The sequence below is a fragment of the Gambusia affinis genome, linkage group LG14 (assembly GCF_019740435.1).
Source record: "Gambusia affinis linkage group LG14, SWU_Gaff_1.0, whole genome shotgun sequence".
NCBI classification, from domain to species: Eukaryota; Metazoa; Chordata; class Actinopteri; order Cyprinodontiformes; family Poeciliidae; genus Gambusia; species Gambusia affinis.
This window is the reverse complement of record NC_057881.1, coordinates 6992085-7019913: the sequence shown is the minus strand read 5'-3', so window position 1 is coordinate 7019913 and position 27829 is coordinate 6992085. Positions and strand designations below refer to the sequence as shown.

General features: G+C 36.1%; 6 protein-coding genes across 12 annotated transcripts in view; 5 read left to right on the top strand and 1 right to left on the bottom strand.

The window, feature by feature from the left end:
* LOC122843843 (gastrula zinc finger protein XlCGF57.1-like) overlaps nt 1–27829 on the bottom strand; it is a 697541-nt gene that overhangs the window by 391881 nt on the left and 277831 nt on the right. The window lies entirely within an intron of this gene.
* LOC122843860 (gastrula zinc finger protein XlCGF57.1-like) lies at nt 59–6323 on the top strand. 2 transcript variants are annotated; one of them, XM_044138960.1, is made up of 3 exons: nt 59–2296; nt 4742–5195; nt 5364–6323. In XM_044138960.1, exons 1-3 carry the CDS (start codon nt 2053–2055, stop codon nt 6274–6276), a joined length of 1611 nt encoding a protein of 536 aa, XP_043994895.1. In that variant the 5' UTR covers nt 59–2052; the 3' UTR covers nt 6277–6323. The 2 variants fall into 2 exon arrangements, with proteins under 2 accessions (XP_043994895.1, XP_043994894.1); XM_044138959.1 differs by having other exon boundaries at nt 4742–6323.
* On the top strand, nt 7665–27193 carry LOC122843871 (gastrula zinc finger protein XlCGF26.1-like). Of its 2 annotated transcripts, XM_044138976.1 has the most exons (3): nt 7665–7750; nt 21530–21687; nt 25878–27193. In XM_044138976.1, the coding sequence occupies exons 1-3, from the start codon at nt 7665–7667 to the stop codon at nt 27119–27121; spliced, it is 1488 nt and encodes a 495-aa protein (XP_043994911.1). In that variant the 3' UTR covers nt 27122–27193. The 2 variants fall into 2 exon arrangements, with proteins under 2 accessions (XP_043994911.1, XP_043994912.1); XM_044138977.1 differs by lacking the exons at nt 7665–7750; nt 21530–21687 and adding an exon at nt 23552–23854.
* On the top strand, nt 7708–19900 carry LOC122843885 (gastrula zinc finger protein XlCGF8.2DB-like). Of its 4 annotated transcripts, none has more exons than XM_044138999.1 (3): nt 7708–7799; nt 11246–11352; nt 17965–19900. In XM_044138999.1, exons 2-3 carry the CDS (start codon nt 11289–11291, stop codon nt 19113–19115), a joined length of 1215 nt encoding a protein of 404 aa, XP_043994934.1. In that variant the 5' UTR covers nt 7708–7799; nt 11246–11288; the 3' UTR covers nt 19116–19900. The 4 variants fall into 4 exon arrangements, with proteins under 4 accessions (XP_043994934.1, XP_043994932.1, XP_043994935.1 ...); XM_044139000.1 differs by lacking the exon at nt 7708–7799 and adding an exon at nt 14568–14677 and having other exon boundaries at nt 11145–11352; nt 18126–19900; XM_044138997.1 differs by lacking the exon at nt 7708–7799 and having other exon boundaries at nt 11142–11352.
* LOC122843888 (gastrula zinc finger protein XlCGF7.1-like) lies at nt 7770–10260 on the top strand. The gene is made up of 2 exons (XM_044139003.1): nt 7770–7906; nt 9398–10260. Exons 1-2 carry the CDS (start codon nt 7843–7845, stop codon nt 10258–10260), a joined length of 927 nt encoding a protein of 308 aa, XP_043994938.1. The 5' UTR covers nt 7770–7842.
* Nucleotides 16404–27829, top strand: part of LOC122843869 (gastrula zinc finger protein XlCGF57.1-like) — a 28777-nt gene continuing 17351 nt past the window's right edge. Inside the window, exon 1 of one of the 2 annotated variants that reach the window (XM_044138973.1) lies at nt 16404–16564. The gene's annotated coding sequence lies outside the window, so the exon portion shown is untranslated. Of the gene's footprint in view, nt 16565–21546; nt 21581–27829 lie in introns of those variants that run through there. The other variant, XM_044138972.1, reaches the window with a different exon arrangement.

Genomic DNA, 27829 nt, shown 5'->3' with positions numbered 1-27829 from the left:
TGAATTTCACCTAAAGTCAAAACAAAATGATAATTCCGAAAATTCTCTAACAACTAGATAACTTGAAATGTGAAAATACTCTTTTTTTCCTATTAAGTGTGACAAATCAAAATGAGACTTTTTGATGGTTTGAATTTAACATCATATGCTGAACAGACATTAAGCTGCTTCTGAAGACCAGCTGAACTTGGACTAAAAACCACCAGGTCATCAGCATACATTAAATGATTAATAATTGTATCTCCAATCTTACAATCAGTTCTACACAGGTTTAACCGGTTAGAGAGGTCATTCATTTAAAATTAAACATGCTTCCTTGACTCCATTGCTGACATGAAAGGATGCAGACATACAGTTGTCCCATTTGACCTGCATAGTTTGATTAGCATACCAATAGGACAGACATCTTACTGTATATTTGGGCACACTAGCATGGCACAATTTAAAAAATAGTTTAATCAAAAGCCTTAGTGGAGTCTAACAACAGAGAACCTTGTCAACCTGGAGAAATAGTTTTATGTAATTTTCTAAATGTCATAATGTGGATCTTGACATTTGGATACTTGGGCCTTTTCCTTGAAAGATACCTTCATTTTTATATACTGAGCAGCACAAAGTGCATAATTAAAAACTGGAAATCTGTGGAGCCTCCAATCCACAAACATTGATTTATTTGTTGTCATTTTGCATCCCTGAAAACTCCTACATTCAATACAGGCAACATTTAGAGAGTTTGACTGGACATGAACTCCCTTCCAGAACATTATAATAACATACAGAGGGACTGATTTGCATTTTTCTTTACTAAAGAGTAGGGATGTGCAATATGGCATAAAATTTATGTCACAATATATATTCTGATGTTTGGCAGTAACGATATATATCAGGATATAATCTGTAGAAAACGTACAATAGAAACCAAAATAAGAAAAATCATATACTAATTGAGTGGAGTGTAAACATTTATAAAATCTCTTTTGACACGTTTTTGTGTGCACACTTCGTTTTAAGGTGGTGAAACAAAATGCTTGTATTTCCTCTCTTCCACACATTTTGCAGGTTTTTCTACTTCTGCTCTGAGCTTTAATCCTCCAACGGTCATTTAAACAACACAAATTTGTTACTCTGTGTGCAGTCTGTCTGGTTTTGGAAAGACCGGTCTTGTGTGAAATTCTGTTCCCCTGTGAAACTCTCTTTCCTCTGTATCGGCAGCGCACACTGCAGACTGAGAGGCGGATCCGACCATTTTCACTGCACTTCTGATTGATTTGTGAAATAAATAAACGAGGTCTTGTGTGGAGGTTTTCTCACACCTTTTGGTGTCAGTCACCAAACACTGCTTCCAACACATTCTCTGTATTTATAATTTTTCATTGCCATATAAGAGGAGTGAAGCTAGCTGGGGACCAATTATTTTTGCTTCCCTATATAATTTTCCCCCCTTTATAACATGGGAACTAATTAATTTACCAGCAAGTCTTTAACTGTGTTTTTTCTTCTCATCATCAACAGCAAATCCTGTGAATTTGGTAACATTCACTATTTATTTGCCAAAGTTACCAAATGTTTTAGACGCCTGAAATAACCTTTCCTCCATCCAAACAGCGTTGAGCAGGGAAACAGATTATTTCATGCAGCTAAAATATTTAGTTCTCCTTTCGTAATTTTGGCAAATAATGTCACCAATGGTTGTTATGCAATTAGAAATTTCTTTTATCCAGTAATCTGTTATATTTTAGATTAGAAAAGGATTTTCCAGAAACCCAACTCTGATCTTTTCAGGAAGTCGACTTTTTTGTCCCCTACCATCATCCAGTTTCAATCTTCTTTTATTGGCAATAAAAACTTCTAAATACACAGAATGTGTTGGAAACTGTGCTTGGTTACTGACTTTTATTTGTCAGGATTAAGTGACAAAAGTTGGAAAAAGACTAACTCTCTAACCGATGGGTTGTCCACCATCAGTCTCAGTTTTAGAGTCCTTGAAGAAAATAGATATTTTACCTTATTTGCTCGTAATATCCAGAAGGGGGCGGTAATGCAACAATGTGAATGACGACAGTCATAAAATCCCAAAGAAGAAGAATAGGAGGCAGAAAAACAAGATGGCGCATGATTTGTTTTGTTGAACTTTCGAGAGTTTGTCTAAACGAGTTTATCAACGATCAGTTAACTGCTGCTGAAGAAACATTCACAGAGTTTAAAGAAATCTTCGTCAAGTCGGAGGAAGAGATGGATGATCATCGCAGACTGCTGGATTTCTCCCGGAGGCCCCGGATAATTTTATACCGAATAGGTAGGAAACACCAGCGTTTGCATTCAAGTTAAGGTCTAAATGTATGAAGCTTTCTGTATGAGGATCATTTTAGTAAATGTTCTTTTCCCGAATAAATTTTTTGATATCAGATAAATGAGCGAGGATTGTTTTAATGTTGTTTTATTCCGTTAGCAAATAATAAAGACCAAATTTTTCATTGTTTCCTCTCCTGGTCTAGTGAAAACCCAGTGCATGCTGGTCCTGTTCCAGTCCCTATACTTAGAGAAAATGGGCCCACTGTAGTGAACTTCAAACTGCAACGTAGTTTTTCTGGATTCCAAGTTTGTTCTAATTCCTTTTCTGGGTTAAAATGAGTACTACACAGTTTCTAATAAAATAAAAAGAGAAAAAGACACATTAGGGCGCATGGCAACATTCAGACAAAACAAAGACATGAGTGAAGGCGGTGACATCACAGGGTCATGAAACCACGTTGCTCAGCCTCCCAGCAGAAATCCGATAAGATGGTATCAAAGAATGTCCTTGGGAGCATTCAGCTCCACAGCTGCATGGATAACAGGAAGGGTTGAGGTGGGAAGGAGCTTTATGTTTACATTTCTTCAAGGAGATTGAAAATATGCAGCCCTTCCAAGGCAACACGGGGAAAGTCCATTCAGATATAGAATGTCTTAGGTCAGGCAACTTCTTCAAGATCGATTCCATTCTGTTAGTGAGTTTTAGAGTCCTCAGCTGGACTGAGTCTCGGAAAGACTCTCATACAACTTGTGTCTCTGTCCACACAGATAGAGAGGGATACAGAGAGCCAGAGTGCTATCCTGTGCCGAATCTTTTCGTCGAGAAAATTTGATCAATTGTATTGAGAGACCAGTTGACCAGATCTATTATTTGTAGATATGGAGGATGTGTAAAGAAAGGCTCCAAAAATATAGAAAACGACAAGACAACAGAACAAGAAGGGCAGGAAGGGAGCAGAGGAGAAAAGCATCTACCTTCACCGAGAGCAAGAGAGGAAAATTTATTGATATTTTGACATCTGATCGGTTTTATCTGGCACAACCGGCCGTTTAAGGACATTCAAATTTTTCTTTTTCCATTTTTTTCTCCAAAGAGTTTTTGCGGCGCTAGTGGCTCGTATTTTTGCGACAGTAGGCAGACAGAAAAGAGGGTGAGGAAAGGGGGGAAGACATGCAGCAAAGGTCGTCAGGACCGGGAGTCGAACGCACAACGTCCGTGTCGAGGACTAAGGCCTCCAAATATGGGCCGTGCTAACCCCCTGCGCCACCACAGTACACCGCACATTCAGATTCTTATTATGGCCCAAAATGAAATGAGTTTGAAATCAATGTTACTTCACAGTTGTAAACAAGCACTCTGGTTTTCGGTGAAGCCTTACGCTTTTTTTCTTTGCGCCCTCCATACCCATCTTTGCCTTATGCTCCTTCCCACCTTGCTCCCTTACTGACGACATCCTTACAACTGCCATTATTTTGTGCCCATTGTTGGACACCACACGGCACCTAGGATTTCTGTCGGCTAATGTTTGGTCTCTCAGGTTTTGAAAATGGGCCGACAATCGACCAACAGCTCTAAGATGGTGTAGTGTGCGCTGGGCATTAAACTAAGGAAATGAGGAAGGGAGGATCAGTGGAGAGCACCGGAGTTGAGCCTTTTTTCATTTAGCGTCATCAACAGAAAGAGAAAAAGGCTGGAAGAGACGATAACGGCGACAATTAAAATGACGTCGATAGTTTTAATTTATCGTACGATTAATTGATTTATCATTTATCACAACAGGCCTATTTGTCTGTATTTCCTCTAATTCCTGCAAAGCACATTGAAATGCCTTGTTTCTGAAAATGTGCTATATAAGTAAAATTACCGTACCTTACTTTTATGTTGGTCTTAAACATAAAATTCCAGAGAATTATATTTATGTTTGTTGTCAGAATGCGACCAAATCTGGAAAAGTTCAAGGGGTATGAATTCCTCTCCAGCCAGTGTAGACACAATGCAGTGCACGACTAGTGAAATAAGTAGCAGGAAATAGTGATAGTAATAATAGTAGTTTTAAAATATAATAATAACTTGAAAAAAACTTTACAATAATAATATGTTCTCTTAAATAATAACAATAATGCCTACAATGCATAATTTCATAACAAATAAAAACAATGTAATGCCCCAACAGGTCATATCTGCAAATTTGCAGTCATTACTTCCCTCACTGTTGCCAATTGAGTGACTTTCTTGCAGTATTTAGCAACATTTCAGATAAAAAAATGTATTAGTCAAAATAGGAATCGGCAGGTCAGACATTTTAAAAATCTGAAATCAGCAGTCAGTCACAATAGTGCAATCAGCGAACAATAGTTTTTCTGGTGGTTTCTCTACCAAACAGTGAAATTCTTCTCTCGTTTACTTTAATAAAGTCAACAATTTGTTTTTCTGTGTTTTCTTGTTTAGATTGCCTGCAACATGACGTTTATGAGGAGCAAATATGTAAGCAGGAGAGGAGCTTCACTCTGGACAAGAACCAGTTAGAACCTCTGCAGGTGAAACAAGAACAGGAATGGACTGAAAATCAGCAGATAAAAGAAGAGCAGGAAGATCTAGAACTTCAGCAAATAAAAGTGGAAGAGAAAGAAGTTTACTGCAGTCAGGGTGAAGAACAGCTTGATCTAAAACAAGAGACTGATTCCTGCATGATGGTTCCTGTTTATGAGCAAACAGACCACACTGAATCAGAACCAAACAAGAACCAAGAAATCTTCCAGGAAGCTGCTGAAGCCGAGAACCAAAAGAGGGAAAGAAGAAAACCTTTCTCATGTGTCATCTGTAAAAAGCGTTTTGCTTTCAAATCTGTTCTTGTTGCTCATATGAGAACTCACACTGGTGAAAAGCCGTTTTCATGTGTGAACTGTGGAAAAAGTTTTAGTCTAAAACAGAATTTAACTCGGCACATGATGATTCACACTGGTGAAAAGCCGTTTTCATGTGTGAACTGTGGAAAAAGTTTTAGACGAAAAAACCAATTAACTCAGCACATGATGATTCACACTGGTGAAAAGCCGTTTTCATGTGTGAACTGTGGAAAAAGTTTTAGACGAAAAAACCAATTAACTCAGCACATGATGATTCACACTGGTGAAAAGCCGTTTTCATGTGTGAACTGTGGAAAAAGTTTTAGACTAAAAAACCAATTAACTCGGCACATGAGGATTCACACTGGTGAAAAGCCGTTTTCTTGTGTGAACTGTGGAAAAAGTTTTAGTCAAAAACAGAATTTAACTCAGCACATGAGGATTCACACTGGTGAAAAGCCGTTTTCATGTGTGAACTGTGGAAAAAGTTTTAGACGAAAAAACCAATTAACTCAGCACATGATGATTCACACTGGTGAAAAGCCGTTTTCATGTGTGAACTGTGGAAAAAGTTTTAGTCAAAAACAGGAATTAACTCAGCACATGATGATTCACACTGGTGAAAAGCCGTTTTCTTGTGTGAATTGTGGAAAAAGTTTTAGTCAAAAACAGAGTTTAATTCAGCACATGAGGATTCACACTGGTGAAAAGCCGTTTTCATGTGTGAACTGTGGAAAAAGTTTTAGTCAAAAAAATGATCTACTTCAGCACATGATGATTCACACTGGTGAAAAGCCGTTTTCTTGTGTGACCTGTGGAAAAAGTTTTAGTCGAAAACACGAGTTAACTCGGCACATGATGATTCACACAGGTGAAAAGCCATTTCTATGTGCAAACTGTGGAAAAGGTTTTAGTCGAAAACGGGATTTAACTCAGCACATGATGATTCACTCTGGTGAAAAGCCGTTTACATGTGTGAACTGTGGAAAATGTTTTAGTCGAAAACAGGAGTTAACGCAGCACATGAGGATTCACTCTGGTGAAAAGCCATTTCTATGTGCGAACTGTGGAAAAGGTTTTAGTCAAAAAGGTAATCTAACTCGGCACATGAGGCTTCACACAGGTGAAAAGCTGTAGAAGTATTTTCCATACATCTCCAATGTTGAGGTTCACTATAGAATTGATTTGGTTAAAAACTAGAATGAGAGACTGAGGGGTTTTATGTCTATAAAGCTGAAAATTGTTGAATTTGTTAAATGTGATCATTTAGATACTTGGAGATGTGAAACCAGGACTCATTGTCCTTCAGAGACGCTTTGTTGTTTTTTGGAATATTTTGTATGTTATTGGGGCTACACAGTGGCGCAGTTGGTAGAGCTGTGGCCTTGCAGCAAGAAGGTCCTGGGTTCGATTCCCGGCCCGGTGTCTTTCTGCATGGAGTTTGCATGTTCTCCCTGTGCATGCGTGGGTTCTGTCCAGGTTCTCCGGCTTCCTCCCACAGTCCAAAAACATGACTGTCAGGTTAATTGGTCTCTCTAAATTCTCCCTAGGTGTGAGTGTGTGTGTGTGAATGGTTGTGTGTCCTGTATGTCTCTGTGTTGCCCTGCGACAGACTGGCGACCTGTCCAGGGTGACTCCGCCTCTCCCCCGGGACGTAGCTGGAGATAGACATCAGCTCCTCCCGACCCCACTAAGGATAGGGATGTAAGAAGATGTATGTTATTATTAACAAACTGTTTATGTCAAACTGTATGTTGTGTGTGTACAACGTGAAGAGCAGAGGGCTCAGTACACAGCCCTGAGGAGAGCCAGTATTGATGCTTATAGAAGAAATCAACAATAGATTGTGTATAATGGTTGAGTTCTTTCAAAAAACGTATTTGTGACAGTTTTGTTAAATGAGAGTAAAAGATTGAAACTGATTTCATTTTTTCCATTTATATTAACTAGTTTTACTCTACCTAATTGAAATATTTTCAAATGAAATAAATGCATTTGTAATTTAAATAAAATGAAAGATTCACCACAAACAAACATGACAAAGATATTTTGAAATAACCTTTCCTCCATCCAAAGAGCGTTGAGCAGGGAAACAGATTATTTCATGCAGCTAAAATATTTAGTTCCCCATTCATAATTTTGGCAAATAATGTCACCAATGGTTGTTATGCAATTAGAAATTTCTTTTATCCAGTAATCTGTCATATTTTAGATCAGAACAGGATTTTCCAGAAACCCAACTCTGATCTTTTCAGGAAGTCGACTTTATTGTCCCCTACCATCATCCAGTTTCAATCTTCTTTTATTGGCAATAAAAACTTCTAAATACATAGAATGTGTTGGAAACTGTGCTTGATTACTGACTTTTATTTGTCGGGATTAAGTGACAAAAGTTGGAAAAAGACTAACTCTCTAACCGATGGGTTGTCCACCATCAGTCTCGGTTTTAGAGTCCTTGGGCAAAATAGATATTTTACCTTATTTGCTCGTATTATCCAGAAGGGGGCGGTAATGCAACAATGTGAATGACGACAGTCATAAAATCCCAAAGAAGAAGAATAGGAGGCAGAAAAACAAGATGGCGCATGGTTTGTTTTGTTGAACTTTCGAGTTTGTTTAAACGAGTTTATCAACGATCAGTTAACTGCTGCTGAAGAAACATTCACAGAGTTTAAATAAATCATCGTCAAGTCGGAGGAAGAGATGGATGATCATCGCAGACTGCTGGATTTCTCCCGGACTCCCCGGATAATTTTATACCGAATAGGTAGGAAACACCAGCGTTTGTATTCAAGTTAAGGTCTAAATGTATGAAGCTTTCTGTATGAGGATCATTTTAGTAAATGTTCTTTTCCCGAATAAATGTTTTGATATCAGATAAATGAAGGAGGATTGTTTTAATGTTATTTTATTCCGTTATCAAATAATAAAGACCAAATTTTTCATTGTTTCCTCTCCTGGTCTAGTGAAAACCCAGTGCATGCTGGTCCTGTTCCAGTCCCTATACTTAGAGAAAATGGGCCCACTGTAGTGAACTTCAAACTGCAATACAAAGTGCTTTACAGGAATTAAAAGGAAATACAAAGAAAATAACAATCCAAAAGAAAGAGCAAAAGAAGAAAAACCTAAAAATGTTGATCCAAAGTAAATAAACCAGATACTCGTATTCAGGGTTGGCAGATAAGTATAAGTAAGTAAGTAAGTATCCTCTGGTCTAATTCCTTTTCTGGTTTGGAAGAGTAGGAGTCTTAAAAAGTAGTTGCTAAGGTAGTTTTTCTGGATTCCAAGTTTGTTCTAATTCCTTTTCTGGGTTAAAATTAGTACTCCACAGTTTCTAATAAAATAAAAAGAGAAAGGGACACATTAGGGCACACTACACTCTAAGATGGTGTAGTGTGCCCTGGACATTACACTGAGGAAATGAGGAAGGGAGGGTCAGTGGAGAGCACCGGAGTTGAGCCTTTTTCATTTAGCGTCATCAACAGAAAGAGAAAAAGGCTGGAAGAGACGATAAAGCCGATAATTAAAATGACATCGATAGTTTTAATTTATCGTACGATTAATTAATTTATCATTTATCACAACAGGCCTATTTGTCTGTATTTCCTCTAATTCATGCAAAGCACATTGAAATGCCTTGTTGCTGAAAATGTGCTATATAAGTAAAATTACCTTACCTTACTTTTATGTTGGTCTTAAACGTAAAATGCCAAAGAATTATATTTATGTTTGTGGTCAGAATGCGACAAAATCTGGAAAAGTTCAAGGGGTATGAATACCTCTCCAGCCAGTGTAGACACAATGCAGTGCACGACTAGTGAAATAAGTAGCAGGAAATAGTGATAGTAATAATAGTAGTTTTAAAATATAATAATAACTTGAAAAAAACTTTACAATAATAATATGTTCTCTTAAATAATAACAATAATGCCTACAATGCATAATTTCATAACAAATAAAAACAATGTAATGCCCCAACAGGTCATATTTGCACATTTGCAGTTAATAGTTCCCTCACTGTTGCCAATTGAGTGACTTTCTTGCAATATTTAGCAACATATCAGATAAAAAAAAATGTATTAGTCAAAATAGGAATTGGCAGGTCAGACATTTTAAAAATCTGAAATCAGCAATCAGTCAGAATAGTGCAATCAGGGAACAATAGTTTATCTGGTGGTTTCTGTACTAAACAGTGAAATTCTTCTCTCGTTTACTTTAATAAAGTCAACAATTTGTTTTTCTGTGTTTTCTTGTCTAGATTGCCTGCAACATGACGTTTATGAGGAGCAGATATGTAAGCAGGAGAGGAGCTTCACTCTGGACAAGGACCAGTTAGAACCTCTGCAGGTGAAACAGGAACAGGAATGGACTGAAAATCAGCAGATAGAAGGGGAGCAGGAAGATCTAGAACATCAGCAAATAAAAGTGGATGAGAAAGAAGTTTACTGCAGTCAGGGTGAAGAACAGCTTGAGCTAAAACAAGAGACTGATTCCTGCATGATGGTTCCTGTTGATGAGCAAACAGACCACACTGAATCAGAACCAAACAAGAACCAAGAAATCTTCCAGGAAGCTGCTGAAGCCGAGAACCAAAAGAGTGAAAGAAGAAAACCTTTCTCATGTGTCATCTGTAAAAAACATTTCAATTTCAAATCTGTTCTTGTTGCTCATATGAGAACTCACACTGGTGAAAAGCCGTTTTCTTGTGTGAACTGTGGAAAAAGTTTTAGTCAAAAACAGAATTTATCTCGGCACATGAGGATTCACACTGGTGAAAAGCCGTTTTCTTGTGTGAACTGTGGAAACAGTTTTAGTCAAAAAAATTGTCTAACTCAGCACATGAGGATTCACTCTGGTGAAAAGCCGCTTCCATGTGTGACCTGTGGAAAAAGTTTTGGTCGAAAATGGGAGTTAACTCGGCACATGATGATTCACTCTGGTGAAAAGCCGTTTTCTTGTGTGACCTGTGGAAACAGTTTTAGACAAAATCAGCATTTAACTCAGCACATGATGATTCACAGTGTTGAAAAGCCGTTTTCATGTGTGAACTGTGGAAAAAGTTTTAGTCACAAACACAGTTTAACTCGGCACATGAGGCGTCACACAGGTGAAAACCTGTAGAAGTATTTTCCATACTTGTCTTATTTTGACGTTCACTATGGAATTGTTTTGTTTAAAAACTAGAATGGAAGACTGGAGGGGTTTCATGTCTATAAACCTTAAAATTGTTGTTTTTGTAAATGTGATCAATTGGATACTTGGAGATGTGAAACCATGACACATTTTCCTTCAGAGATGCTTCGTTTTTTTTAAACTGTATAAACTGTATGTTATTGTATTAACAAACTGTTTATGTCAAACTGTATGTTGTGTGTGTACAACGTGAAGAGCAGAGGGCTCAGAACAGCCTGAGGAGTGCCAGTACGGATGCTGATAGATGAAGAGGCATGGGGGCCCACTGACTATTTCATGCATTAACAGAGTTTGACCGGACATGTACTCCCTTCCAGAACATTCTGACAAGATTGGACCTGAGGAATTGATTTGTATTCTTCTATCCTGTATAGAGAAAGAGTGGGTGGGTGGATGTCATTTACTTTAATAAATTTATAATCAAAAATACAATGTGCTGTAAATTTTCCTTAATGGTTGTGCCTTCTCAAAATGATCTATAAAAAAAAGTCTTTGATAGGTTTGTCTTTCAAGCAAAATGAGATTGTAACTGATACTGTTATTTGTTTCAAATTATATTAACAAGTCTAACTCTATGTAAAAACATGAATAATAAAAAAACCTTTTACTTCAAAGATGTAAGAAATTTGTATTTGTTTAGTCTGATTTTTCTCTTTTCTGCTTTTCTCTCTTCTCTTTCTGTCTTGTATTATTACTAAGAAAAGATTTTACGTTTTTCAGAGACAAGTGTATCAGAAATCTTTAGATGTGATCATCACATAATCCATAAGATGGCGGTAATGCAATGACATGAAAGCTGACAGTCATATAACTCCGAAGAAGAAGAGGACGGCACATGGTCTGTTGTGTTGAATGTTCTCTAGAAGTATCTTAACGAGTTTCTCAACGATCAGTTAACTGCTGCAGAAGAAACATTCACAGAGTTTAAATAAATCATCGTCAAGTCGGAGGAAGAGATGGATGATCATCGCAGACTGCTGGATTTCTCCCGGAGGCCCCAGATAATCTTACACCGAATAGGTAGGAAACACCAGCGTTTGTTTGAAGGTTAATGTCTAAATATCTGCACCTTTCTGTATGAGGATCATTTCAGTAAATGTTCTTTTCCCGTATAAATGTTTTGTTATCGGGTAAATGAACGCAGACATCACAATTGTGAAAACAGCTTATTTGTGTAGAGAGAAAATGAAGCCAGTGATCTCCGTTGTGTTCTTTTTTTCTTATTGGCTTTTCCCTCTTTACAAGTACAGAGAGTTATATTTGAAAAATATACAGCTGAGTGGAGGTTCACCTTCCAGCTCGACAACCACCTTAAACATTAAATCAAAGCTACAATGCGATGGTTGAAAACAAAACATATTCATGTGGTCGAATGGCCCAGTCAAAGTTCACATGGTCAGTGTTGCTTCACAATTGTTTCCCACTTTATGTCGGTTATTCACATAAAATTGCAATGCAATATATTTACGAATGTGGTTATGTGACAAAATATGAAAAAGTTCAAGGGGTATTATTACTTTTCAAGCCACAGTAGAATTAATGCAGTGCAGATGAGGTGCACCTAAAAATGGCACATTATTTTTTATTGTTTTGGTTTTTTTATCTATCATTTTGAAATATTTTTATGTACAATTTATTCTGTTTTTTTTTTTTTTTCAGAAATGAACAAATTATACTTTGATTTCATTTCGGCATATTAATCTGCCTGCATCTGTAGTGCTTTCCTGAGGTTGGGATAGGAGCAGTGGTGGCGAAGGAGAAGGACATCGCTGCAGCATACAGAAAAGGGCGGGGACGGACCACTGTCAGTCTCATATAGCTTCATCTTTAGGACTAATTTTCACTCTCAGCGTGTATTGGAACTTTTCTCTTTTATTTACTTCAGCGCAGCTCACAGTTTTTAACAAATACTGTAGCTTTCCGTGTACTTCTAAATCTGCTCCTTAGTCGCATCTTCTCGGGCTTGCTACTGCCTCTAGTGGCGTGGGGGTGATAACACAACTAATCTATTTACATTACTAAATCAGAACACCGCAACTTCTTTATTATTTACTATAAATTTCGGTATTAATGGCACCGTAAAAGATAAATTATCTTCTAAAGCACCATATTTTTCATTTTCTTGAGGATGTAGAGCTAATTAAATGACATAAACAAGACCTTTATACATTATAAATAACACCCTTGTATCTACATCAATTATAGGAGGAGTAAAAGAAATAAGGAGACATAATATTATCAAATTGTAATCGAAGTACAATTTGCAATGTATACGTAAGAAATATAATTGACCAAAAGTCAATAACAAACTAATTAATTAGGTAGAAAGAAGAATAACAACCCAGGTTGTTACAACCAGGGTGCTTAAACAGATAAAATCAAAAATTCACATTTTTGATTTTATAATGCCATGTATATTATTCTGAGACGTTTTACTGGTAGAGTCTTGAATATTTCGGAAAAAATACAATGAAACTATTTAGTCTATCAACGTTGAAATTTTCATTTGACTCTAAAACAATCATATTTATAGAATTATTCATAGGGACACTAGAGCTCACAAAAAGACAACCTGGAGGGGAAAAAAAACTTACAGTTTAGAAAACCTACACTAATTTTTCTAAATATTAGATTATTTTATAATGGTAGGCAATTTAAGTTTTATACCTTGGTTTTATTAAGGTAATTTTTGTTACCTGGATTATTATTTTTTTTGTGGGGAAAGAAAAATAAACTTGAGTTGTTAAAACTTATATGCTTATCATCCTCCTGTGTGACCCTAGAACAAAAGTAACTTTCCTACTGAATTTATTGCTAATTAAATTAAATAGTGGTTACAAGTGCAAGATGCTTGATGTCTCAATGTAGATCAGAGCATAAGACTAAAGTGATTCCAGGAAATGTCAAAGGTAGAGAAACTATTTGTTCATGAAGTGTAAGAATTGAGGTCAAATTTGAGACAACGCTAAATTAAATTAAATTCTGTTTGCTTTGTAGGTCTAGTAATTCTATTTTGATTGGTATTGATTTAAAATCAATGTACATTTTAATGCTCATGCCAGTTAATCTAAAGCTAAAAGCAGTAAAGTTTTAAAACAGTTGATGTTTCCTGTTTGGAAATGTGAAAAGGGTAATGTGTGAAATTTATTATTACTGGTGAGAAAAGTAAACCAGGTTTATGACAATGGTAATATAAAACATTAATACTGTTTTTACATTACCATTTACACTGTAAAAGGTTTGTTTGTTAACAAATAAAGAAAAACATAATCTGGATGTTAACAGCAGAGCTTCAGTCGTCATTGCTGACTAATATTTTATTATCCTTCAGATTGTGCAACATCACTGTTAAAGCAGTCCTGATACTCAGGATCTGTAACTCGGATCAAGTCAAATAAGCAGAGGAAAAAATTATGACATTTGTGTTTGTCTAAATATAGTAGTGCTCTGTTAAAACAACTAAACATAATAAAATGTATTTTAAAATAACAATAACTAATAATAACTAAAAGAATATGAGGAATAAATCATTTTAATGTATGAAGTGTGTTTTCACATGTTTTATGCAAAAGCTGGCTGGTATAAAATTGAACACGTGTGAAAGTTTGTATAAATATACGCAAACCTTTTATCTGTTGTGAAAATGTGAGACACAAATATGGAAAATCAACTTTAAGCCAAATTCTAAATACATTAAAATGTGTCTAGGATCCTGCACGTTTTAGTTCTCTCCCTGGTGGTAGCATGTCGGTGTTCTTCTTAGGCCTTCTAATGAGCCATCATTGGATCCAGGTGTGCTAAACCAGGGAGCGTACCAAAACGTACAGGATGCCGGCCTTTGAGGCTTTGGGCATCCCTGTTCTAAATAAAATGTAGAGTTATTCTCGTTGGAGCTCTTGAAATACAAGGACAATTGCCTTAGTTACTGGGAGACATGGTGGAAGTTTTCTGGGTATATAAACTAATTTACAAATGTATTTATTAAAAAACCACAGATTTATTTCTGTATATGTAAAGGAAAGATGAGCAAATTTGCATGCATGTTTTTTATGCATGTTCATTTTCATACATGAGGACAACAATTAGAAATCTAAAGGTCAACTATATGTGATGTCTCTTTCAAACTCTTGAATTTTCAGGTGTTTGTTTTTTTGGTGCCTTCTTTCTTAAATGATGAAGGTTTTTAATTTACTTCAATGAAGTTAATTCGTCTTTTTCCCTGTTTTCTTCTCCAGATTCCCTGAAGTGTAACGTTTATAACCAGGAGAGGAGATCCTCTCTGGACCAGGAGGAGTTAGAACCTCTGCAGGTGAAACAAGAACAAGAAGAGCCAGAAGATCATCAGATAAAAGAAGAAAATCTAGAAAGTCTGCAGATAAAAGTGGATGAGAAAGAAGGTTACTACAGTCAGGGAGATGGACAGCTTGAGATAAAAAAGGAGACTGATAACTTCATGATGGTTCCTGTTGATGAGCAAACAGACCACAGTGAATCAGAACCAAAGAAGAACCAAGTCATCTTCCAGGAACCTGCTGAAGCTGAGAACCAAAATCAGGAAAGAAGAAAACCTTTCTCATGTGTCATTTGTGAAAAGTGTTTTGTTTTCAGATCTGCTTTTGAGACTCACATGAGAACTCATATGGCTGAAAATCAGTTTTCATGCATGACTCGTGGTAAATGTTTTTTTCAACATTTTTCACTTCTGATGTCATACAGAGGAAAAGCCTTTCAATGTGATCTGCACATTTGCTTTCAAATCTGTTTAGTCATATGAGAACATATAAGAAAAAGCCTGTCATGTGGTACCTGCGGAAAATATTTTAGCCAAAAACATGTTTTAACTAGTCACATGATGGTTCACACAGGCGAAAAGCCTTTTTCATGTGTGAACTGTGGAAAATGTTTTGCTTTCAAATCTGCTTTCAATGTTCATGTGAGAACTCACACAGGAGAAAAGCCTTTATCATGTATCACCTGTGGGAAAAGCTTTAGTTGCAAACAATATTTAACTGAGCACATGACGATTCACTCAGGTGAAAAGCCTTTTTTATGTGTGAACTGTGGCAAGTGTTTTACTCAGAAACGCCATTTAACACTTCACATGACGATTCACACAGGTGAAAAGCCATTTTCATGTGTGACCTGTGGAAAGTATTTTGCTTTCAAATCTGCTTTTGATGCTCATATGAGAACTCACACTGGGGAAAAGCCCTTTTTAATGTGTGACTTGTGGGAAATATTTCAGGCAAAAACTTGTTTTACTTAATCATATTGTAATTCACTCAAATAAGAGGCCTTTTTGGTGTCTGATTTTTGAAAAAGGTTTGAATGAAAAATGTCTTAACTGTTCACATTAGAAATCACTCGGGTAATAATTAGAGCACAAAAACATATTGTAATGAAGAGGCCTAATTTGTCATTTTATTCTTCACCATAACGTAGTTGTTATGGGTGACATGAATGCAGACGTCTCAGATAAAAACTCGCTGTTTGCTAAACACCTGATTCATTTTTGTACAGATTCTAATCTAATATTGTCAAGTAAAGAACTTTTGCCAGCTGATATCTACATTTATATAAGTGTTCTCAAATCTGTAAAAAAAAATATCTGATAGGTTTGTCTTTTCAGCAAAACAAGGTGGAAATTGATGCTTTTATTTGTTTCAAATTATATTAACCAGTCTTAACTACCTAATTAATTATAAATAAAATCAATTCGTAGTTTACAGTAAATGCAGAATCCAATACACTAATTTTTATGCATTGATTGTCAAAGTATGTGTGATTGTCTTCAATAATTTTGCCGTTTCCCTCAATTTAGTTGTAATAACATTTTAGTCTTTCCTGCTGAGCTGTCTTCTGTTAAAGATTACTGTCTATTTTTATATATATATTGAAATGACTTATGTGTATTTAGATAGATCTGAAAGTTACACTAATGTTTTAGAAGCTAATAAAATGCAGTGTTTCATTTAAAAGTTTTGAGTTTTTCTTTAGCATGTTTACCGCTTTATGTTTCATCCCAGTAGATGGTCCTTGGGCAAGATACGTCACCCGCTCGTATTATCCAGAAGGGGGCGGTAATGCAACAATGTGAATGCCGACAGTCATGAAATCCCAAGGAAGAAGAATAGGAGGAAGAAAAACAAGATGGCGCATGATTTGTTTTGTTGAATTTTCGATTTTGTCTAAACGAGTTTACCAACGATCAGTTAACTGCTGCTGAAGAAACATTCACAGAGTTTAAATAAATCATCGTCAAGTCGGAGGAAGAGATGGATGATCATCGCAGACTGCTGGATTTCTCCCGGACTCCCCGGATAATTTTATACCGAATAGGTAGGAAACACCAGTGTTTGTATTCAAGTTAAGGTCTAAATGTATGAAGCTTTCTGTATGAGGGTCATTTTAGTAAATGTTCTTTTCCCGTATAAATGTTTTGTTATCAGATAAATGAACGCAGATATCATAATTACGCTGTGAGAATGGCTTATTTATGTAGAGAGAAAATTACCTTTTTTATGTCTCTTCCTCCTTTAACTAATCAAACTTACTTTCGTAAACAGGAGAAATGTGAACAATGCAGCTCAAGGCTAGTAAATCAAGCAGCATAAAACAATATCAGTTGTGTTAGTAGCTGTAAAGTTTATAATAAATTGTAGTGGCGATTGTTTCTTAAACCAAATATCTTATAAAAGTTCAGTCAACAAGCCACCGCTGCACTGAGGTGAAGCTTCGTACGTAGGTAAAAGAAGTTTAATGTCCAAAAAACTTGGAAGATTGTTTTTATGGTGTATTTTTTCCAGTTTGGCAAACAAATTACAAAGGCCAAAGTTTTCCTCTCCTGTTCTAGTGAAAACCCACAGGCCCAACCCAGTGCATGCTGGTCCTGTTCCAGTCCCTGTACTTATAGAAAGTCAATCAACCACTTTATTTTGGTAAACTGTCCGCAAAATAGGAGTAGACTAAAGTCAAGCTTATTTTTGCCCATCCTATTTTATACCCAACAACCTACCAAGATATTTTCACAATACATATATGAATGTACTTAACAACATAATATTTTATCATTTTCCATTTTAAAGCTCACCAAGAAAGGACATAACTTTCATCATTCAATTCATTCCACAGTTTCACACCAATAACTGAAACCCACTGTCAAGATTCTGTATTCTTGGGTGAGGATTTTGTTTGTTTCTTTAAAAGTAAAGAAACAAAAAAGACAATTAACCTAAAATTGATCTCAAAGTTCAAGGTAATGAAAATAGAAAATAAACAGCTTCAAGATAGAAAATACTTGAATAAAAATGTACTTTTAAACATACAATGATTTGTTATGTTATGTGAACAATAATGACAATCAGCCATTTTCTTTTCATTAATGGGGTAAAATATTGCTGGTGCCTGTCTCAGCTGCGTTCAGCAGATAATGCCTACAATGAATAACAAATATTTTTTAATTTGATAATTTTCCAAATGTCAGCTGAATTTGTGAACTGATCTTTCTAAATGTCTATACTCTGATTTTCAGGTGTGTTCATTTGGTGATTTCTATTTTAAACTTTGAAAGTCTGTTATTTATTCACTTCAGTAATGTTTACAATTCCTCTTTTTTTCTGTTTTCTTCTCCAGATTGCCAGCAACATAACATTTGTAAGGAGTTGCTATGTGAGCAGGAGAGGAGATCCACTCTGGACCAAGAGGAGTTAGAACCTCTGCAGGTGAAACAAGAACAGGAATGGACCGAAAATCGGCATATAAAAGAAGAGCAGGAGGTTCTAGAGCATCAGCAAATAAAATTAGAGCAGGAGGTTCTAGAACACCAGAAGATAACAGTGGAAGAGAAAGACGTTTACTGCAGTCAGGGAGAAGAACAGATTGAATTAAAACAGGAGACTGATACCTTCATGATGGTTCCTGTTGACGAGCAAACAGACCACACTGAATCAGAACCAAACAGGAACCAAGACGTCTTCCAGGAAGTTGCTGAAGCTGAGAAGCAAAATCAGGAAAGAAGAAAACCTTTCTTATGTGTGACCTGTAAAAAGCGTTTTGCTTTCATATCTGTTTTTGTTGATCACATGAGAACTCATACTGGTGAAAAGCTGTTTACATGTGTGACCTGTGGAAAAAGTTTTAGTCGAAAACACGAGTTAACTAAGCACATGATAATTCACACAGGTGAAAAGCCGTTTTCATGTGTGAACTGTGGAAAACGTTTTAGACAAAAACACGAGTTAACTAAGCACATGATAATTCACACAGGTGAAAAGCTGTTTCTATGTGTGAACTGTGGAAAAAGTTATTGTAAAAAACATAATTTAACTCAGCACATGAGAACTCATACTGGTGAAAAACCGTTTTCGTGTGTGAACTGTGGAAAAAGTTTTAGCCGAAAACAGCAGTTAAATCAGCACATGATAATTCACACTGGTGAAAAACCGTTTCTATGTGTGAACTGTGGAAAAAGTTTTAGCCGAAAACAGGAGTTAAATCAGCACATGATGGTTCACACTGGTGAAAAGCCATTTTCATGTGTGGCCTGTGGAAAAAGTTTTTGCCGAAAACAGCAGTTAAATCAGCACATGATGGTTCACACTGGTGAAAAGCCATTTTCATGTGTGGACTGTGGAAAAAGTTTTTGCCGAAAACAGCAGTTAACTCAGCACATGATGATTCACACTGGTGAAAAGCCGTTTTCATGTGTGAACTGTGGAAAAGGTTTTCGTCACAAACCCAGCATAACTCGGCACATGATGATTCACACAGGTGAAAAGCTGTAGAAGTATTTTCCATACATCTCCAATGTTGAGGTTCACTATAGAATTGATTTGGTTAAAAACTAGAAGGAAAGACTGGAGGGGTTTCATGTCTATAAAGCTGAAAATTGTTGAATTTGTTAAATGTGATCATTTAGATACTTGGAGATGTGAAACCATGACACATTTTCCTTCAGAGACGCTTTGTTGTTTTTTTTTTGCTTTTTGGGGCATTTTCTGTATCATAAAACAATAATGATAAACTGTATGTTATTGTATTAACAAACTGTTTATGTCAAACTGTATGTTGTGTGTGTACAACGTGAAGAGCAGAGGGCTCAGCACACAGCCCTGAGGAGTGCCAGTACTGATGCTGATAGATGAAGAGGCATGGGGGCCCACTGACTATTTCATACATTAACAGAGTTTGACTGGACATGGACTCCCTTCCAGAACATTCTGACAAGATTGGACCTGAGGGATTGATTTGTATTATTCTGTACAATAGAGAGTTTGTGGGTTTAGTTTTGTAGTTTTTTAAAATCAAAAATAGAATGTATACAATGGTTAAGTTTTTTTTCTAAAACTCTGCAAAAAATGTATTTGTGATAGTTTTGTAAAATGAGATTGAAACTGATTTCATTTTTTTCCATTTATATTAACCAGTTTTACTCTACCTAATTGAAATCTTTTCAAATGAAATAAATGCATTTGTAATTTAAATAAAATGAAAGATTCACCACAAACAAACATGACAAAGATATTTTGCTTCAGTTGAGACATTCAATAAAATACTAGATAGCTTGAAATGTGAAAATACTCTTTATTTCCTATTAAGTGTGACAAATTAAAATGAGACTTATTGATGGTTTGAATTTAACATCATATGCTGATCAGACATTAAGCTGCTTCTGAAGACCAGCTGAACTTGGACTAAAAACCACCAGGTCATCAGCATACATTAAATGATTAATAATTGTATCTCCAATCTTACAATCAGTTCTACACAAGTTTAACCGGTTAGAGAGGTCATTCATTTAAAATTAAAAATGCTTCCTTGACTCCATTGCTGACATGAAAGGATGCAGACATACAGTTGTCCCATTTGACCTGCATAGTTTGATTAGCATACCAATAGGACAGACATCTTACTGTATATTTGGGCACACTAGCATGGCACAATTTAAAAAATAGTTTAATCAAAAGCTTTAGTGGAGTCTAAAAAACACAGAACCTTGTCAACCTGGAGAAATAGTTTAATGTAATTTACTAAATGTCATAATGTGGATCTTGACAGTTGGATACTTGGGCCTTTTCCTTGAAAGATACCTTCATTTTTATATACTGAGCAGCACAAAGTGCATAATTAAAAACTGGAAATCTGTGGAGCTTCCAATCCACAAACATTGATTTATTTGTTGTCATTTTGCATCCCTGAAAACTCCTACATTCAATACAAGGAACATTTAGAGAGTTTGACCGGACATGAACTCCTTTCCAGAACATTATAATAACATACAGAGGGACTGATTTGCATTTTTCTTTACTAAAGAGTAGGGATGTGCAATATGGCATAAAATTCATGTCACAATATATATTCTGATGTTTGGCAGTAACAATATATAGCAGGATATAATCTGTAGAACACTGCTTCCAACACATTGTTTGTATTCATAATTTTTCGTTGCCATATAAGAGGAGAGAAGCTGGCTGGGGACCAATAATTTTTGCTTCCCTATATAATTTTCCCCCCTTTATAACATGGGAACTAATTAATTTACCAGCAAGTCTTTAATTGTGTTTTTTCTTCTCATCATCAACAGCAAATCCTGTGAATTTGGTAACATTCACTCTTTATTTGCCAAAGTTACCAAATGTTTTAGACGCCTGAAATAACCTTTCCTCCATCCAAACAGCGTTGAGCAGGGAAACAGATTATTTCATGCAGCTAAAATATTTAGTTCTCCACTCATAATTTTGGCAAATAATGTCACCAATGGTTATGTAATTAGAAATTTCTTTTATCTGGTAATCTGTTATATTTTAGATTAGAACAGGATTTTCCAGAAACCCAACTCTGATCATTTCAGGAAGTCGACTTTTTTGTCCCCTACCATCATCCAATTTCAATCTTCTTTTATTGGCAATAAAAACTTCTAAATACACAGAATGTGTTGAAAACTGCTTGGTTACTGACTTTTATTTGTCAGGATTAAGTGACAAAAGTTGGAAAAAGACTAACTCTCTAACCGATGGGTTGTCCACCATCAGTCTCGGTTTTAGAGTCCTTGAAGAAAATAGATATTTTACCTTATTTGCTCGTATTATCCAGAAGGGGGCGGTAATGCAACAATGCGAATGGCGACAGTCATAAAATCCCAAAGAAGAAGAACGGGAGGAAGAACTTTTTTGTTGAACTTTCGAGTTCAACTTTCGAGAGTTTGTCTAAACGAGTTTATCAACGATCAGTTAACTGCTGCTGAAGAAACATTCACAGAGTTTAAAAAAATCCTCGTCCAGTCGGAGAAAGAGATGGATGATCATCGCAGACTGCTGGATTTCTCCCGGAGGCCCCGGATAATTTTATACCGAATAGGTAGGAAACACAGCGTTTGTATTCAAGTTAAGGTCTAAATGTATGAAGCTTTCTGTATGAGGATCATTTTAGTAAATGTTCTTTTCCCGAATAAATGTTTTGATATCAGATAAATGAGCGCAAACTTCACTACTAGCTGTGAGAATGGCTTATTTATGTAGAGAAAAAAATGACCTTTTTTATGGCAGAATTTAACCAAGCATATGATGATTCACATGTGTTTTCATGTGAAACCTGTGGAAAAGGTTTTTGTCAAAAACATAGTTTAACCCAGCACCTGAGGAGTCACACCGGTGAAAAGCCATTTTCTTGTGCGACCTGTGGAAAGCGTTTCACTTTCAAATCATCTGTCACTGTTTACATGAGAATTCATACTGATGAAATGCCGTTTTTATGTGGGATCTGTGGAAAATATTTCCGTCAAAAACAGCATTTAACTCGACACATGAGGATTCACACTGGTGAAAAGTTGTGTTCATGTGTGACTTGTGGAAAAAGGTATCGTCAAAAGTGCGACTTAACTCTGCACCTGAGGAGCAACTTAGGTGAAAAGTTGTAGAAGTATTTTCCTTGTATGACTTGTCACCTACTCAGTGATGAGCAACCCTGAATTTTTTTTCTTTGCTCGCAGTTTCTGTCGCGCAACATTCTTAAAAACTGAAAAACTATGGAGAATCCAAACAAGACATGGATCTATGAGCTGTTATTATTCTGAGGGAAAATTGTTCATTTTAGTAATGTTTAGTACAGGCAACATCAACAGCGTCTGACTGGTCCTGAACTCCCTGACAAAACATCCTAATGAGATTGGACTAGCAGGATTGACTTTTTTGGGGGTTTACCTTTACAGTTTTTTTTAAAATAAGAAATGGAACGTACTGGAATGGGTGATTGTTTTTAATTAATCTATACAAAATATAATTCTGATAGGTTTGTCTTTAAAGCAAGATGAGGTTGAAACTGATGCTCTCAGTTAGTTCAAGTTATATTACCCAGTCTTACTGTACCTATTTAAAACCTTTTCAAATGAAATAAAATTTGTTTGTACTTTAAAGAAAGTTCAAGATTCCTCACAAACTAATTTTCATGCATTGATTGCACAAAGTATGTGTGACTGATTTCCATAAATGACTTTTTCTCTCGTCTTAGTTCTAATAACATGAAGGAAATTGGAACAACTGCACTCTCCTCTAAATGCAACATATGCTGCTGCTGGTGGAAGCTCCAGATGAGGGCCACAGACCCCCAGATGCCCTAAACCCAGACACTCCCCCAAACCAGCAACAATGTTTCACAGTACAGCCAGGATCTTCAGAGCATAGCTAATATGTTCCTGGATCCAATTTATCTACTATTAGACAAATATCAATGAGGCTATAAAAAGTTAATGTTGACATGCAGTTAAAATTGTTCCAATCTCAGGTTTACGGTATAATTTTCAGGGAACACATAAAGCAGCAGATAGAGGAATAATGCATCAAACGATGCATCGTTATACAGATGTCAGAATAAATGTTAGTGTACAAGGAGCTGAGGAATGTCTCAGGGGAAAGAGATAATTATGTGTTGATTTAAAATTTCTGATAGTTGATAAATCTCGATCAAATATCTCCAACAATGATTTAGGAAAGCAAAAATACCTTTATTGTAAATTTCAAATGATTTGTTTTGTGCTGAAACAGGTCGCTGTTTAAGCACAAATGGCTAAACAGGGACCTGTCCTGTTGGATGTCAAAGTTAGGACACAGGGGCGTACTGACCCAATCCTCACATGTTTGCAGGCTTATAACTTGCGCAGTCGAACCCATATGTGCACTTGACTGAATCCACACTTCACAGAGTGAGCATTGGGACCGGGCCATGGTCCGTTTTTTAATGTGCGAGTGTTTAAAAAATGTCTTTAATCGAGCTACACTCCATATCAGTAGGTGGCGGTAATACTACTTAAAGTTTTCTGCCAACCACCAATAAAACGACGAAGAAGAAGTAGTAGTAGTAGTAGAAGAAGAAAACTTCAATCCAGTTTAAACGAGTTTATCAACAAGCTGCTAACTGAAGTAACAAAAACAATTTAAAGAAATAATCGTCAAATAGGAGGAAGAGATGGATGGCCCGCGCAGACTGCTGGATTTTTCCCGAACCCCCCAGATAATTTTACACCGAATAGGTAGGAAACACCAGCTTTTGGAGGCAGTTTAAGGTTTTAACCCCCTCAATCCCACAGGCAACGATTGGTGCCAGACATGTTTTCTAACTTCCCGAAGTTCTAAAAGTGTTGTTATGGCGGCCAGTTAACGTTTCAAAACAAAAATAATAGGTTGTCTTCTCTAAGTAATGCATTTTCTTTCTAGGTCGTGTGAATGGATCACATGGCCAGAACTTTTTACTGCTGGATTATTCGAGAGGGAATCAGTAAAATTATTTTGTAAACACATATAAGTAAATTATTTTTGTACAAATATCCTTTACGGGGTTTTCTATTTAAGATATATAATGAGAGTTTCATCACCGCATGCATCTTTTTGTCGTAGGAAGAGGAAATGTAAGCATGACAACCAGCCCGTTGAGTCTGTCGTGCCTTCCCTGGACAGGAAGCTGTTTTCTTTTCTTTCCTCCTCGTAGTGGCCGACATTTTATTATTCTATTGGCAGTGCATCAGAGCTATTGTACATTTCCAATAAAAAACTCAGAAATTGTCATATTAGTCTAAGAAATTTTCTTGTTTTTTCCAGAAACGTTTTGAGTTGAAAATTTCAGAGTTTCAGAAGCCAAAAACTGGATAATGTCTGACTTTTGGGGGGAAATGTACTCTTCCGTTTTTCTGTCTTGATTTTGCATTTAAAGAAATAGACTTAAGAGTTGGGAAACATTAGATTCTTAGACTTCTGCGATGAACTAATGTTTATGCTAATCTGAGCATGATTACTCAGCATTTTTTACATCACTGTTTGCATCACTGTTTATTTTGAGATTAAATACCTCAAAATAATGTCACCGTCATTCCCGCAGTTGAAAAAGAGTTTCCATTCTCCCAACAAGCAACCTTTTCCACAAATTGTGGCCTGTGCTTAGTGCACTGCATTGCTTAAATAAGATGATGTCTTACCTGAAACTGGCTTAGGACAAGACAAAATTGAGTGCTTGGTCTGGTGGAACAGGGAGACGTTCCTGCTGTAGAGTTTTCCCAGTATATTCCAGGTGGGTAATAATAGGATGCTTTGCAGGAAAAAAAATTGGGTTTAAATAGGTTAATATCTTTTAGTAACTGTTCCTGTATAATGTTTTGTTAGACAAATGAATGCAGACATCACAACAATGCTATGAAAATCGCTTATTTATATATACAGAAAATGTACCTCAGCTGTACTACTGGCTGTAATTCCTTTTTTTTATCTCTCCCACTTATGTAACTACTGAGACTTGTTTTTGGAAACAGCAGAATTATGAACATTGCATCACAAGACTAGTAAAGGAAGAAGTATAAAAAATAATATTGGTGGTGTAAAATTTAATAGTGATTTATATTAAATAAATTGTAGTGGCGATTATTTGTCAAACATCCAGTCAACGAGCCACTTCTGCACTGAGGTGATGCTTTGTACGCAGGCAGAAGAAGTGCAATGTCCATAAAACTTGAAGGTTGCATTTATGATTTATTTTTTCTAGTTTGGCAAGCAAATAACAAAGATCAAACTTTTCACTGTTTCCTGGTTGAAATCCACAAGCCCAACCTACTGCATGCTGGTCTTATACCAGTCCCTATAGTTATAGAAAATGGACCCAAAGTTCTAAAGAAATACATAAAATAACTAATTGGCAGCATACAAATAAACTGCAAATAAAACACCAAAATATAGAGTGGACAAAAAAATAAATATTAACATATTTCAAAGTAATAAAAATAAAGAATAGCTCCAAAATAAGTAAGATCTAAAAATAACATTTACTTTTAAATATCATTAATGCTTACACTAAATGATTTCATAATGAATAAAAAATAATTTATGAAATCTGGTCATTTGATAATTTTCCAAATGTCAACTGATCTGTCTGCACTCTTGAGTTTTCAAGTGTGTTATTTTGTTCATTTCAGTCTGACATGCTAAAAGTCGTCTATCATTTACTTTAATATGTTTATTGAGGTCAACAATAAAGTTAACAATTCTTCTTTTTTCTGTTTTCTTGTCCAGATTGCTTGGAACATAAAGTTCACAGCCAGGAGAAGAGCTCCTCTCTGGAAAAGGAGGAGTTGGAACCTCTGCAGGTTAACCAAGATGACAAAGTCATCTTCCAGGAAGCTGCTGAATCTGAGAACCAAAATCAGGAAAGAAGAAAACCTTTCTCATGCGTCATCTGTGAAAAGCGTTTTGCTTTCAAATCTGTTTTTGATGCTCACATGAGAACTCATACTGGTGAAAAACCATTTTCATGTGGGACCTGTGGTAAAAGTTTTTGTGAAAAAAGTACTTTAACAGGTCACATAAAGATTCACACCGGTGAAAAACCGTTTTCATGTATTAACTGTGAAAAATGTTTTAGAGTAAAATCTCAATTAACTCGGCATCTGAGGATTCACACAGGTGAAAAGCCGTTTTCATGCGAGACCTGTGGTAAATGTTTTCGTCAAAAACAATATTTAAGCGGGCACATGAAGATTCACACAGGTGAAAAGCCTTTTCTGTGTGCGATTTGTGAAAAGCGTTTCACTTTAAGATCTACTCTCAGTGTTCACATGAGAACTCATACGGGTGAAAAGCCGTTTTCATGTGGGACCTGTGGTAAGAGCTTTCCTGAAAGACGGAATTTAACTCAGCACATGAGGACTCACACTGGTGAAAAGCCTTTTCTGTGCGTGACTTGTGGACAGGGTTTTTGTATGAAAACGGCTTTAACTGATCACATGAAGATTCACACTGGTGACAAGCCGTTTTCATGTGTGTCCTGTGGAAAATGTTTTCGTCTAAAATGTTTTTTAACTCAGCACATGACAATTCACACCGGGGAAAAGCCTTTTTCGTGTGTGAACTGTGGAAAATGTTTTCGGCAGAAACTGCAATTAACTAAGCACATGACGTTTCACACCGGTGAAAACCCCTTCTCATGTGGGACCTGTGGAAAAAGTTTTCGTCTAAAACAATATTTAACTGAGCACATGAAGATTCACACAGGCGTAAAGCCTTTTGAGTGTGCGATTTGTGAAAAGCGTTTTGTTCACAAATGTACTCTCAAAGTTCACATGAGAACTCATAGGGGTGAAAAGCCGTTTTCATGTGAGACCTGTGGAAAATGTTTTTGTGGAAAACAAGTTTTAACTCAGCACATGATGATTCACACAGGTGTAAAGCCTTTTGTGTGTGTGATCTGTGGGAAGTGTTTTCGTCTAAAACATCATATTAAAGAGCACATGAGGAGTCACACAGGGGAAAAGCTGTAAAAGTACTTTTCATGTATGAGCTGTGTTAAAGTTACTATAAAAGTAATTTGGATAAAAACTAAAGTTATAGAATGAAGGACTTTCTTTTCTGTAAAATGGGAGAAAGTGTTTAACTTATCAAATGTGTTATTTTGGATCTTGACATTTGGATACTTGGAGATGTGCATCCCTGAAACTCTTTCCTTGAGTGATATTTAGTTTTTTGCTGCCATATTCTCCAGTGAAAAGGTTCATGCTTTAAAACTGGAAATCTATGGAGCCGCTAATTCACAAATGTTGATCTATTTGCTGCTCTTCCTGAAAGACTTCTCCATTCAGTATGGGAGACATTAAGAGAGTTTGACTGGACATGGACTCCTTTCCAGAAGATTCTATTAAGATTGGACTGCAGGGATTTAATTGTGTTATTATGTACTATGTACAGAGTGAGTGGGGTTGATGGGATTTACTTTAATACATTTGTAATTAAAAATATAATCTGCTGTTATGTACTAATTATAATTTTCCCTTTATTGCTTTGCATTCTCAAAAATGTATATAAAGAAAAATCTTTGATAGGTTTAAAGCAAAACTAGATAGAAACTGATGCTGTTATTTGTTTCAAATATCAACCAGCCTTATTTTAGCTGTGTAAAAGCTTTTCAAATAAGTTAAAATACCTTTGGACTGAACAGAAAATGTAATATTCACTACATTTTTTATGCATTT

Coding starts and splice junctions, on each gene's coding strand:
- LOC122843860 (XM_044138959.1), top strand. CDS start 2,053: ATGACGACAGTCATAAAATCCCAAAGAAGAAGAATAGGAGGCAGAAAA. Junction 2,297..4,741: donor GATAATTTTATACCGAATAG/GTAGGAAACACC, acceptor TTTCTTGTTTAG/ATTGCCTGCAACATGACGTT.
- LOC122843871 (XM_044138976.1), top strand. CDS start 7,665: ATGACGACAGTCATAAAATCCCAAAGAAGAAGAATAGGAGGCAGAAAA. Junction 7,751..21,529: donor TGTTTTGTTGAACTTTCGAG/TTTGTTTAAACG, acceptor TCAACTTTCGAG/AGTTTGTCTAAACGAGTTTA. Junction 21,688..25,877: donor GATAATTTTATACCGAATAG/GTAGGAAACACA, acceptor TTTCTTGTCCAG/ATTGCTTGGAACATAAAGTT.
- LOC122843888 (XM_044139003.1), top strand. CDS start 7,843: ATGGATGATCATCGCAGACTGCTGGATTTCTCCCGGACTCCCCGGATA. Junction 7,907..9,397: donor GATAATTTTATACCGAATAG/GTAGGAAACACC, acceptor TTTCTTGTCTAG/ATTGCCTGCAACATGACGTT.
- LOC122843885 (XM_044138999.1), top strand. CDS start 11,289: ATGGATGATCATCGCAGACTGCTGGATTTCTCCCGGAGGCCCCAGATA. Junction 11,353..17,964: donor GATAATCTTACACCGAATAG/GTAGGAAACACC, acceptor TTTCTTCTCCAG/ATTGCCAGCAACATAACATT.